This window comes from Cnephaeus nilssonii (genome assembly GCF_951640355.1).
Source record: "Cnephaeus nilssonii genome assembly, chromosome: 13".
NCBI lineage: Eukaryota > Metazoa > Chordata > Mammalia > Chiroptera > Vespertilionidae > Cnephaeus > Cnephaeus nilssonii.
The window spans coordinates 22580691-22594638 of record NC_137084.1 but is presented as its reverse complement, the minus strand read 5'-3'; the positions used below and the strand labels follow the sequence as shown (position 1 = coordinate 22594638).

Sequence of the window (13948 nt, the reverse complement as noted above, 5' to 3'; positions counted from 1 at the left end):
AATTATTGCGCTCCGGTTGTGGCCAGCCATGTTTCCCTGCACCTATCCAACAGAGCAAGCATGTGGGCCTCCTTTCTGTGACCTGAACTCTGGCCCTCATAAGCATATCGTCCATGGAAGAGGTTGAAGGAACTTATGAACATTGCTTAACTCCGGATTCTGTCTTTCCACTTGTTTGCATCCTATCCTTCCATATGAACATTGCTTAACTCCGGATGCTGTCCTTCCACTTGTTTGCATCCTATCCTAAATGTGTCAATGTACTCCTACTCTTTTCCCTTGCTTTTCACTAGGTATTAAAATGGGGTCAATAAACCATTTTATTCAAGCATCCTAATTTGGGCTGTGAGTCTTCTATTTCATTACCTCTAGGGTAGCTTGCCTAGTAGTCGTTTGCCTGGAAGCCACCATTGCATCAGGTTAGTTTTCCATATGACAGCTCAATTCAAGCAATAATCTCCTCTCGGAATGCCTCTCATTTTATCCTGTTCCTATTCTGTGTGTTTCCATTATGGCATTTATCACGCTACATTGGGGTTAGCTCTTGACTCCTTTGTGTCTCTCTCTGGTCTGTGAGCTCTTTGAAAGGAGGGAGACGTTTTATTCTTTTGTCTCATTTTCTCTTAACAAAGTGCCAATCATAAAGTAGCTACTAAAAAAGCTACTGCATGTGGCCTCCTGGAGAAACAGTTGAATGGATTATCTGTTGCTGTTGCCTTTGTTTCATTCCCCAATTCTAGACTGGTGTAATATGGTGAGGAGCAAAACCCTGCCTGCTTACACAGCAACACGGAGGTGGTGGAAGAGCCGTAGGCTCCCTGCAGAGAGCAAGCTACATTGTGTATAGCATTACTAGCAAGCTCGGGCCTTGGTGGACTGTATTTCCCTGTCTCACTTTTTTTTTTTTTCCCCCTCACTTGGGTGGCTACAAAAACAGTACTGGGGGACTGGGAAGCTTTCCCTCCTACGCCCACCTGAAAATGATTGAAGGCTGAGTCCCTTTAGTTAAAGGGATCTTGAGCTCTCAAAGATTCTAAATGAATGAAATCCACTTTAAAATTAATGAGTACCTAAACTGTTGCAAACCTTAGAGATAACAAGAGTTATTTCTCCCCTCAAAACATTTACAAGCATCTTCTTGGAGCCCATATGTAATAATGATCAGCTTTTTTTAAAAATAGTTTAAAAGAGTAATAATCAGCTTTTTTTTAATAGTTTAAAAGAGATGCCTTTTGGAATATTTTTAGCTTGAGTAAAATTAATGAAATAAAATGTGAGACCTTAAATAAAGGGTCTGTTCTTGAGGTCCTTGTAACACAAGCCCTTCTACTCCGCGGATTAGAAAGATAGGGGTGCAAATATTTGGCTTCCACGATCAGGCGTCGAAGATTTGCGAACAGCATCCAAGCTAGCCAAACTGGCCCCCGGGACCAAACAATTCCCTGAAACAACAAAATCTAGCCAGCGCAAGAAGCAACTGTTGCCTCACCTTGAATCATTCGCCGATTGACGCCGCCCCATCCTTTCCGCCGCGGGGGGCGCCCGGCTCCTTCCGCTCTAGGCTCCCCTCTCGTCTCTATGGTCGCGCACGGCCCCTCTAGCTCTCGCTCGCCGTCCGCTCGGTGGTAGTGCGGGGCCGCGCGGCGGTGCGGGCCGCGGAGGTTGTGGTGCGTGGTTACAAGTTCTTGGCGAACCCGGGCGGAGGAGCTCGCGCTCAGGTGGAAAGGGCCGCGGGGGAGATTCTGGGAGGGAAGGAGCGGGAGCGTGGAGACGGGTCCCTGGACAGGAGGGGGACCCGGGCCGGGTCACGGAGGCGGGAGAGGAGGCCCGGAAGCGGGAGGGGAATTGTCTGCAGCCTCCCGATCCCCCGATCCCCCGATCCCCCGATCCCCGACCCCAGTTCCATCGGCGCCCCTTGGTGCCCAGGCCCAGCGCAGTGTCCGCCGCATCTGTCGCGTCTGCGGGTTGTCGCCTCTCTTCCGGAGCCCGGGAGCCCTCAAAGCGATGGGTTAGATGGATGAGAGTTAAAATATGGTGGCCTTGAACCCCGTACCCAGCATCTATCTCTCCTATTTTGTTTATATTCTTTGTAATCAGAGTCCTCCCAGCCCTAGATGTGTGGTTGAGGCCGGAGGCGGAGCAGTAGTCGTTTTTATCCCGGTAGTAGCTGCTCCTGGGACGGATCTGGTGCCTTGAAACGTTTGGATAGAGCCGTGAGCTGGGAGGGGGAGGTGGAGAGCGTTAGGCCTGTGACCTCCATAGGGTTGGGGGTGGGAAGAATTGCAGGATCCTGGGGACTTAGTCACATTGATTTGGGGAGATGTAGGCTTCTTGGGGTGAGATTCGTATAGTTTCTGGACGTGTATTCGTTTAAAAGACGTTGTGAAGAGTCTACTAAGTATTAGTGTTGTGCTAAAGAAGTCAACTGTCCATGGGACCCAGGTGATTTCTTGCCCTCACTAAACTTAATGGAGGTGGGGGGGGGGGGGGGGGGACTTAACCAATAACAAGCCTGTGATGATGCTATGAAAAGGGAAGCCCCCGAAGTTCTTGTTCTCCCCCCTGGATGAGAAAGAAAGTGATACCCTAGAGCGCCTGTCTTCCAGCAGCTGAGCAGTCACAGTGCCGGTCCGCTCACAGTGAAGGGGTGCAGCCAGAGGAAGGAGGACCTGTAACGGTGGGGTCTGGGTGAGGCTCAGCAGATCGGTGGAGACACTGGAAGGATAAGTTAGCCCGGGAGCCCTCAAAGCCATGGGTTAGGTGGATGAGGATTAAAATATGGTGGCCTTGAACCCCGTAGCCAGGTAACCGCCCCTCCCCCCCAACCCCGGGGAGGCTGGGGCTTTCTGAGTAAGCAAAGAGAACAGTATAAAGGCAAACAACGGAAAAGAACTTCGCAGGTAGTGTCGTTTGGACGGCAGTGTTGTGGCATTTAGAACAAATGATGGCATTCTAAAGAGCCCAGACTTTATTTTCTACAAAGTGGTAAAAAATATATATATATAGTGTTTTCAACAGATTACAGTTCCGTTTCACCATCATTTACTCAGCATCCATGGCGTGAACCAGTGATTGTCGGACAATCTTGGTGACGTCCAGAATAAGGTAGAATGAGGAGAGCTTTGCTCGTGACTCTTGGTCTGGAAACTGCCTCTCTGTTGTTGCAGTCCCCCTTCACTTAGTTCTCTTTGGCCTTTAAGGACCAGAGGAATAGTGACAAATTGCAAATGGATTCCAAAAATGATCTGAAAGTACACCGGACAGAGCATTAAAAAATCTGAGGGAAGTGCTTTGGGTGTGCCTAATTAACGGATTCTTCATATAAAGTAAAATTTGGTTTGGATGTGTGTGCTTTTAATTCATTCAGCAAATACTTACATGTCTCTGATACATCAGCCATTGTGTTAGCTTGGAAACTAGAGCTCTAAACTTCAGTTTCTTCATCTGTAAATGGGGGTGATAGTACCTCAGAGTTGTAAAGATTAATGAGATGATGTTATATTGTAAATCAGCGAGCTAAACAGAGGACGCCTTAATCAATTAATCAGCCGAATTTTGGAGCCTTTATTACGCTAGCGGTCTCAGCGGAGTTGTCTCTCAAAGTCTGAGCAAAGCAATATGGAGGGAGCTTTCCCTTTATACCCCACTGGTCTCTTTGTCCCCCAAATATGGGGTTTCCGGACCTTTTGTAGGCTTTACAAAGAGCCCTATGTAGATATTTTGCAGGAAGCTTGTAACCTGCGCACAGCACAACTCAGTAGCCTTGAGCATAGTACATTTCAGATAACTGGAGGGCACCTGGTGTGGGAGTAGCCAGGGACGCAGCAGAGCGGCTTGCAAGGTAAGATAGTTGAGCTTATTTTTCCTATCATTTAAGCAAGCAAGCGTGTTTACAGAAGCCAAGAATAGCAGGGTTAAAATTTCAAACAGCACTTTTTCCCAGCATAGAGGTTACTGGGGCAAGATGGAGTGCCTATACTTAAGAGTTTGTGCTATCGCTGTACCCACCTCTTACTAGAAATCTTTTAAATGGTACTATGGACTATATATTTGTTTTAAATTCTCTTTACCTTTCTTATTGGCTCTGGGCCTTTACTTGAGAATTGAGATTATCTCGACTTGGCTCTTTAGTCCTTGTGTTAGTGCCTATGTAATGTACATAGTTAATATTTGAAGGTAATTGGCACAAAAAGTTGACAGTTACAAGAGGCATGACTTTTATGTGTGCATAGTAAGGGTAGATGAAAATACTTTATTTTCATTAAATAAGAGATGACTTAGAAAATGCTTGACAAATTATAAGAACTTATACTTCACCCCTACCCCCAAAGGACATTTTTCATTAAAGGGAAGGACTCTTGACTTAACTTAAAAAACTCAGTAAATTTTTTATTTGGTTAAATTTCCTCTTAATACTACTGTTCCCACTAATTAGGAGACTGGTCAAGTAAAATGCTGTATTAATGAGAAATCAACATATTGGAACATAGTATTACTACACTTCCCCTAAAAATTTTGGAAAGAAAAATAATTAGTTTCCTTTTTAATCTGCACTTTCCTCTGCTATTGTTTTCAGACAGTTTCATTTTAAACTGAGCAGCTTCTATAATTTATTCATAGGAAGTTCAGATTTCTTTTAATAACAGGTAAGAGGTGGAACCTAATTTGAAGCTGGCACCAAAGAAAGATCTCTACTTACTAGAAAATGCCAAAAAAAAAATCCTCCCATATAATAAAGAAGTAATATGCAAATTGACCATCACTCCAACACACAAGATGGCCAGCAGGGGAGGGCAGTTAGGAGGGACCAGGCCTGCAACGGAGGGCAGTTGGAGGGGACTGGGCCAGCAGGGGAGGGCAGTTGGGGGCAACTGGGCTGGCAGGGGGGGGCAGTTAGGGGTGATTGGGCCAGCAGGGAAGGGCAGTTGAGGGTGACCAGGCCTGCAGGGGAGGGCAGTTGGGGGCAACCAGGTCAGCAGGGGAGGGCAGTTAGGAGCATTCAGGCCAGCAGGGGAGAAGTTGGGCGTCGATCAGGCTGGCAGGGGAGTGGTTAGGGGATGATCAGGCTGGCAGGCAGAAGCAGTTAGGGGTAATCAGGCAGGCAGGTGAGCAATTGGTAGCCAGCAGTCCTGGATTGTGAGAGGGGTCCCAGATTGGAGAGGGTGCAGGCTGGGCTGAGGGACACACACACCCTATGCACGAATTTCGTGCACCGGGCCTCTAGTAAATAAATAAAAATTGCATAGTAAATGAGGTTGCTAGAATTAGCAAATAAAAATATGGGATTCCCAGTTAAATTTGAATTTCAGACAAATAACAGCTTAATTTTTAGCAATATTTGGGACATAATTAATGTGAAAATTATTTGTGCATTATCTAAAATTTAACTTTAACTGAGCATTCTGTATTTTATCTGGCAACTCCAGTAGCAAATAATTCTAACCCTACAGAGACACCTAAGGGATGGATGCTTAGAAAACAGTGTAATTGTGCAGACAGTTTAATTCCTTCAAATGTTCCTCCAAAAATTACATACAGTACTCAAAAGTATGCCAAAAACAGAAGACTTTGTGATACTGGGACAGAGAAAAATTTCTCAAACAAAAATGCACATATCAAGTGAAATATATCACAAAGTTTTCTGGTGTGTTTTTTTTTTGTAAATATATTTTCATGCTTAATTCTTTAATCCAACTGGAATTGATTTTTGTTTGTGAAAGAAATCTTATTCTGCCCTTTCCACATGGTTAGGCAGTTTTCCAAGCATCTTTCATTAAATCCTTCCATTAATGTGTAATGCCCACTGGTTTATAATACCATATGTTATACATCTTCCTCTTTTCATGGATCTATTTGTCTATATCATGCTGATACCAGTTTTCATTATAATAGTTTTATAGTAAATGTCTTACTCTGTTTTTCTTCAAGATTCTCTTGGCTCACTTGGACCTTTACCGTTCCATGTAAACTATTTTGCTAAAGTCCAAGAGGAAGTAGGCAGAACACCTAATGGGATTTTGATTGGAATAGTTTTGGATTTATAAATTCCTGGAGAATTGACATATTTACTATAGACTTTCCAAGGCATATTTCTTCAGCATTTATTAAAAGTATCTTTTTTTTATCTTTCTGTTTGATAATTTTTGCCATAAAAGCCTCACATGTCTTTTTTAAGATTTATATGTTTTGTAAGGTATCTTAAAGTGTTTTTGGTTTCCAGTATCTTTGTTAAATTATCTTGCTACTTCTCATAGTTTGCTAAAACCTCTTATATTTTCCATGTAGATGCCGGAAACAAATCAGTTTCACTAAAAGAGAGATGTTGACAGGAAGCCAGGAAGGCTGGTCAACAACCTTAATTGCTCTAACCACTCACCCTTTAGTTGAGACATTGTTAACTGAAGCAGCCTCCACCTTTGTTTTTCCCATGTAAATTTTTGTTTATCCTGGCTAAGATGTTTTCCCCAAAGCCTCAATAAAAGGGATGGCAGGGCCAGAGCAGGGAGTAGTTCTCCCACTAGAGTTGGACTACCGCCTGGCCCCCCATTTCGCCAAATTGAATTTCTTCAAGTCTCCTTTCATTTGTGTGCGGCCCTTCTCCAGAACTCGAACCCTGAACCAGAACCCTGGACCACGCGGGACGTGGAAAGGTCTTCATACATGTAGATATTTAAATAATCTTTAAGTAATATTTCTTGTTTCTTTCTTTCAATTCTGATACCTTTTAATATTGTGTTAAATGGAAGCTGTGACTGACAGCAGGTATTATGTAGTTCTAACTTTACAGGGAATGCTTCTGATGTTTCATGATTAAATATAATAATGATTCTTGTAGACTTTTTGGCAAATACCTTTCTATTCCTTTTTTGCTAAGAGTTTTCTTTCTTTTAAACAAGTATTGAGTTTTATCAAATGCCTTTTCAATTTCCCAGATAAAAATTTACAGCACAAATCTGACTCTCTTTAATATTTTCTTTAGGGTGACCATCATATCACTTATTAGAGAGAGGTCAGTTGCTCGACAGAATTAAACAGGAAATTTGCTAGAATCAAGAATGATGGATCCATGTTCAGTTGGAGTTCAGCTTCGTACCACAAATGAATGCCATAAAACCTACTATACTCGCCATACAGGTTTCAAGACTTTGCAAGAATTGTCATCAAATGATATGCTTCTACTTCAACTTAGAACTGGAATGACACTTTCTGGGAACAATACAATTTGCTTTCATCATGCAAAAATTTACATTGAAAGATTTGAGGATTTGCAGAAGTCATGTTGTGATCCCTTTAACATACATAAAAAACTAGCCAAAAAGAACTTGCATGTAATCGACTTAGATGATGCCACTTTTCTGAGTGCAAAATTTGGCAGACAGCTTGTACCTGGTTGGAAGCTTTGTCCAAAATGCACACAGATAATCAATGGAAGTGTGGATGTTGATTCTGAAGACCGGCAGAAAAGAAAACCTGATTCAGATGTATGTATAGTAGTCGTTTTTTCTGCTATGTTATTTCTTCACCATGGGGTTTTGTTTAATTATAAGGAAATCATATTTACATTATTATTTACTAGAGGCTTGGGGCACGAATTCATGCACCAGTGGGGTCCCTCGGCCTGGCTGGCAGGATCAGGCCAAAACCGGCTCTTCGACATCTCCCGAGGGGTCCCGGATTGTGAGAGGGCGCAGGCCAGGCCGAGGGACCCCACTGGTGCACAATATATTTTGCCAACAGACAGGAGGTTGGCCAGCTGGGGAGGGACCATGGGAGAGCTCCAGGGTGTGTCTTGCCCATCTCGCTCAGTCCTGATCTGCCAGACCCCAGCAGCAAGCTAACCTACCAGTTGGAGCATCTGCCCCCTAATGGTCAGTGCGCATCATAGCGAGCGATTGAGTGGCCTTAGCATATTAGCATATTACACTTTGATTAGTTGAATGGATGACTGGACATTTAGCATATTAGGCTTTTATTATATAGGATTATACTAATCAGCATGCAGTGAATGTAAAGTTGGGGAAGTGAAAATAAATGGTGTTTCTAAGTATTTCTAGATACCTAGATCAGCGATTTTCAACCTTTTTCATCTCATAGCTCACATAAAGTAATTTCTAAAACTCTGTGGCACACCAAAAAATATATATATTTTGCCAACAGACAAAATATACAAGTATAATTTTTATTTCATTTACACTGGACAGCTATTGTTGTGTTGGCTGTTATCATTTCTTTATTTGACAATCTAAGGGAAAAGAGGTCAGTTCCCCTGACTAAATAGTCGGGTATTGCATATTTTAAAAATTCTTGCAGCACACCAGTGTGCCAGGGTACACCAGTTGAAAATCTCTGACCTAGACTGAATGATGAAGAAAGTAATTTTGGGAAAGGAATAACATAATATGCCCAAGACTCTCCTTAACCATATCAAAACAACTTAAGATTTCATAAAGTTCTCTTTGGTGTAGAACAAGGACAAGTACGTCAAAGGAGCTTAAAATGTCTATTTGTAACTATAATTCTTGCAGCTGGGAAGAATTATAATTTTTCATTATATTAATAAGCCAAATTAAGAGGTAATTAAAATTTAAATTATGTGTAGTGCTTTCCTTTGGTGCTCCCCCCAGAGGCATATCTCCAGGACCCAGTGGTATCTTACAGTTCATACTAGGTACTTGCTACTGTCACTTCAGATGTCTTCTCCACTTTATTTATCCACTAGAAGCCTGGTGCCCGGTGGGGCCCCTGGCTCTCCAACATCACCCGAGGGTTTGGGATTGCTCTTGAGGAATGTATCACATAAAGCTGTTTCCCCCCAGTAACAAACTGAAACTCTTAACCATCAAAAATTTGTAATGCATTTTAGGACTTAAAACCCTATTCTCTGCTTTTGAAAACATATAATAACAAGAGAAACTTTTCTTAAGGACTCAGGATCATTAGTAGGAACCTCAGGTTATAAAGCAGTTTTTCTGACTTCTCTCCCATGTTGGCAGCAGCTACTTCAGTTTTCACCCTGTCTGTCTCCTTCCTCTCCTATATGCCAGAAATTAAAATTAGGTAATGAAAATATTACATGTAAATTACCAATAAATTTTTAATATGGTCCATGGCTGTAAATTTTGTTGCACGTGGGCTCTAAATCTTTTTTTCTGTTTTTTGGTGAGTTCCAGACTGTCTTCCAGGTTAAGGAATAATCTGGATTAACAGTAAGTGAAATAGTAATATGATCTGATGTCAAGTTGATAATTTGTTTACCTTTTTTCAGGGAAGAACTGCTAAAGCTTTGAAGTCATTACAGTTTGCAAATCCAGGAAAGCAGACTGAATTTCCTCCAGAAACTGGTAAAAGAGAAAAAAGAAGGCTTACAAAAAGTGTAACCTCTGGTTCAGACAGGTAGGCTATGTGTTACTTCCGTCATATGTTAACTTTCTGACTCACATCTGTATTATTTCCCTATCTTTCTCTTAAGTTTTGAATTTTCTGGGTATTTTAAATTGGATAATCTGGAATTGGTAAGAACATCTGAAAGCCTCATAAATAATTGACATCTTTTTCAACTTGAAAAATTTGTTTCTAAGAAAGTATCAATTAAGTGAACAAGATAATATTTTTGGCATGAGAATTAAAATAATTTAAACAAAGTATTCTTAGAATTAAAGTAATTGAATTTTTTGAAAAGCGTTGATATTATATAATTGGTGTATCTGCTGTATAAGTGGCAGCAGGAAAGTAAATTTTATAAGAAACTTTATAGGTGTGAAATGGAAAAGTTATGGTACAGTCACCAGAATGATGAGGAAACTAAATTGTTTAGACTGTGACTTTTTAAATTGAGCATTTCTAAAATATTAATTGATTAAAAATATTAGTATAATTCAGAATTTTCTACAGATGCGTTTATTCTATCAGTTAAGGTTTTCTATTGAGTCATATAAGTATTTTTAGGCCAGATTTGCTGGAATCCATTAAAGAACTTGAAACAGATTAATTGCAGTATAAAAACCTATAGGTACTATAGGTTTTTAAAGTACTTTCTCTATTTCTAAATAGAATAAAATTATATTCACAAAGCAGTAAAGAGATTGGTAGCCAACAAAAAGTACCTCTATTAACTACCCATTTTCCTTTTCTTAAAGGTAAGGGAAGTTTTAACAGCAATATACCTATTTTTGGACAAAGTTCTTGTCCATTCTTTTGTGAGTTGATTTTTCAATGGACTTTGAGAGGAATTTTAGGCTTATTGTATTTGTTTCAATACTTGAGAGTAGGGTCTCTTCTGATGAGGAGTTCATATACTGCTAGCTGTAGAGTAGCCTTGAGTCTGGTAAGTTATGTACCAGTTTGGTAGGACTTCATCCCTAATTCAGAATATTTTATCTCCTTAAATTTTTTCATTACCTTATTTTCAATGAAATATTCAAAAAGTAATATATTTGTGAGGTGTAATTCGCCTGTGTTTATTTTACAGACAAGTGATACCAGCAAAGAGTAAGGTCTATGATAGCCAGGGTCTCCTGATTTTCAGCGGAATGGACCTCTGCGACTGCCTTGATGAAGATTGCTTAGGCTGTTTCTATGCTTGCCCTGCCTGTGGTTCCACCAAATGTGGAGCTGAATGCCGCTGTGACCGCAAGTGGCTCTATGAGCAAATCGAAATTGAAGGAGGAGAAATAATTCATAATAAACATGCTGGATAATTTGTAGCATTTCATTATGGGATCTTTAAAGTACTTTCTCTATTTCTAAAATTCTGTCATTCTCAAATACATTTTAAAGTTGATTGCCAAATGATAAAAATTTGAAAACAACCTCAACATGCACGCAACCTTCGCTAATATTGTAAATTTAGATGGGCTATTTCAGCAGCCACTTAGAGCCTGTCTGGGCCAATGTAAACAAGTAAGGCAAAAGCAGTCCTCAATTTGCACAATTCCCAAAGCCACAAATTCCGATAACAATGATTTAGTTGAATAACACCAGTTCCCTAACAGTACAGTTCAAATTTCAGTTACCAGTATATAGTAACCGTGAGTAAAGTACATGAAGTAGTCGCTGTGAATAACATGTATTTTATGATCAGTGGCCAATCCCATTCTCAAATTCTGCTGGAGGTTGGTCACTGCACATCTGTTAATGAATTCACTTTCAGACAGCAAAGTATACAGGTATATTTCCTTGTCCCACATGTGACATTTTATAAAAGTAGGTAATGAAAAGAATTGGCAAATAAATGAAAAATGATAGTGCCAGACATAATTGAGAGTTGAGGTGAACATTAATGGAGTTGGAGAAGAAGTCGCTGATGGTGGGAAGGTTGACAGCACTGTTTTTTAACCTAGAGCCTCTGGATATGCAGCCAGAGAAATTTAGTGGCGGCAAACTTCCCAACGTAAATGAGGAAAGGTCTTGTCCTGGAGGAAGTGATGTTAGAAACTTCACATTAAAGGAAATTGCAGAAATATTTTACGACATTCAAAGTACAAATGCTGAAATGGTGGAAAATAATCCAAACTGAAAGGAGAAGGGCTATTTTCTATGGTATAAGTTATTTGACCAAAAAAAGCAAGCACTGTTCAAATGACTACATTAATTTTTTACAATGAAATAACATGAATTCTCAATCTTTCTAATGTTTTAAATTACAGTGTACTAAATAAATACTTTTATAATTTTTCCATTTACATTTTAACTGAACAGAACAAGTATCATTTTCCCCACTGATTATTAAGAAAGATTGGCCATTTTTTATGATCCTATACTATCATACTAAGAACTGCCTGTAACTGCGAAAAGTGCCTACTTTAGGAAAAATTAATTTTGATGCAGTGGTTGAGTGCTAAACTATTTTGGGAATAATCCACATATCTATACTAAAATATGCCATTTCTTCTCCCCACATAAACTCTTCAAATGTTTTAATACTGTAAACCTTTCATTGTTTAGACCATGCATTCTTGGTGAAAATGTGTTCTTTGTCGAAAAAAAATCTTATTTCTGTCTATAAAGCAAAAATATATGTAAGTATATAAACAGATGTTGATTGCAATTAGAGGACTAAAAAGACTCCTTAAGGGAATAATAATAACAAATAGAGAAACACTATTGAGACTATTTGGAAATTGAAACTTGATGTTGGGATTTGTATGGATGTTGTTTGGAGGATGGGTTGGGTGATAACTTCACTCTGCTCTTTATTTTTTTAAAACAGCTACCTGTTCTAAATCTTTCATCATCTAGGATACTGCCACTAATCTAGGTTTTTGTTTTGTCTTCCCTAAATATAGTACTTTAGTTGAATCAGATGAGATTTAAACAACTTGAGATATTTTTTAGCCATTGAAACTATAAATTTATACAGCCAGTTTTATTGACCAATAGAGGTTTATTTTTATTTTTGTACTCTTAGTATCTCTTTAAAAGACTAGTTTTACTTTGTTGGAACGCCATTTTCAACCTTGAAATTAACAGTCATTTTTAAGATATAATTGTTCACTGACCTGGTTATCAAAAGTGCAGTTAATTCCTTCATTTAAACATTTCAATAGAGCACTGGCCAAAAGAATATTTTAGCTTCATATGCTTAATCGCTAGATTTTTTTAAATTAAGGAAATATGTTCTTATAAAGGACTTAAACATAGACTCCAATTTTGTCTGAACTTCCAGGATCATTAGACCTTCTTAATTGCATTTCTGCCAGCATTTCTTAGACTGTTTAAAACAGAAATATCTTTTCAACAAAATAAATGACTTTAAAAAATTCAAACATTTTAATTTCAGCATTACTTAGAACACTTTTGTGTTATTTTCAAAGATGGTAAGTTTTTAAGGGAAAATTTTTTGGATAACAATATCAGTTATGCTAATATATGTTTATTGTGCCTATTTAGGAGACCAGTTTTTAATGAGCATGCAAAAGGTTTATAGAGAACGATATATCTGATTTATATTACATGTCCACTTACTGTTTTTTAATTTCAGAAATACAGAAAACAATAAAATTATCTAGACCCTTTGGCATTTTGCGGATGATTCAAGGTGGCTAAATTGTTTTAGAATGCTATTACTCTTTTAAAAAGCAAAAATAAAAGTTAAGTAAACATTTAACTTCTGCTGTATGTGGCTCCTGGTGGAGAAGTTAATATAAGACCACAAACATTGATCTTACACAATGTTTTGGCCACAAATGTTAAAAGTAAAAATGTGTGCATACTGTATATTTGAATGAAATAAATGGCATCCCATGTGATTTTTCTCCTATGTATCTTTTACAAATATAAGAAAATAGCTTTGGAATATTTTATGTACAATTCTTTTGTTTTTAAAATATTACATCTAGTTCAATGTAACAGGCTGTTCTAAAACTGCCTGGCATGGGTTCAACTAAATAATTTTTAGCAGATGTATTTTGAAGTATACATATATAGGGAGTGATTTATTAATACAGAGAATATAATTTTAGTAAGTTCTAGCATGGTTCTTAACTTTTTGGAGATCAGAGACCCCTTTGAGAAGTTGATGAAAGCTATGAACTCTCTCCCCAGAAAAATAATACTCATGTAATCACAAATGCTCCATGTTCAGAATCCCTGAACATGGATGGGAGTTCCTGAGTAAAATGAAATATTCTCTAAACCAGTTAGTTTTTTTTAAACCAAAGGTGGCTGTGTGAAGTGTACTTTGGTTTGTTGAAGGTGGCTTTTATTTTTTTTAACAAAATCGGAGCAGTTCATTTCTTTGAAAGAGCTGTTGCAAAAACTCAGCTCCCACTGTGGGCTCTCATTCTCACCCCTGCCACCCCCGCCTCCAAAAAGGAAATTTACAAATCAAGTAACAGTGTAGAAAACTGAGGTGTCTTCAGTGGACTAGGCTCTGGTAATTAGAGATTTTCCATTTCACTGTGGGTTACCCAACTACCAAGAGTTTAACATCCTCCATGCAAATGCATGT

General features: G+C 39.0%; 1 protein-coding gene across 1 annotated transcript; it reads left to right on the top strand.

Annotated features, from left to right (window-relative positions):
• The first annotated feature begins 1591 nt into the window (after positions 1 to 1591).
• Positions 1592 to 13236, top strand: ARL14EP (ARF like GTPase 14 effector protein). The gene is made up of 4 exons (XM_079789451.1): positions 1592 to 1718; positions 6980 to 7481; positions 9266 to 9393; positions 10469 to 13236. Exons 2-4 carry the CDS (start codon positions 7056 to 7058, stop codon positions 10695 to 10697), a joined length of 783 nt encoding a protein of 260 aa, XP_079645577.1. The 5' UTR covers positions 1592 to 1718; positions 6980 to 7055; the 3' UTR covers positions 10698 to 13236.
• The last annotated feature ends 712 nt before the right edge of the window (positions 13237 to 13948 follow it).

Excerpts from the sequence above, each read along its gene's own strand:
- ARL14EP (XM_079789451.1), top strand. The coding sequence starts at position 7,056 with ATGATGGATCCATGTTCAGTTGGAGTTCAGCTTCGTACCACAAATGAA. Across the intron at positions 7,482-9,265 it reads AAAGAAAACCTGATTCAGAT|GGAAGAACTGCTAAAGCTTT; the intron begins GTATGTATAGTA and ends ACCTTTTTTCAG. Across the intron at positions 9,394-10,468 it reads GTAACCTCTGGTTCAGACAG|ACAAGTGATACCAGCAAAGA; the intron begins GTAGGCTATGTG and ends TTTATTTTACAG.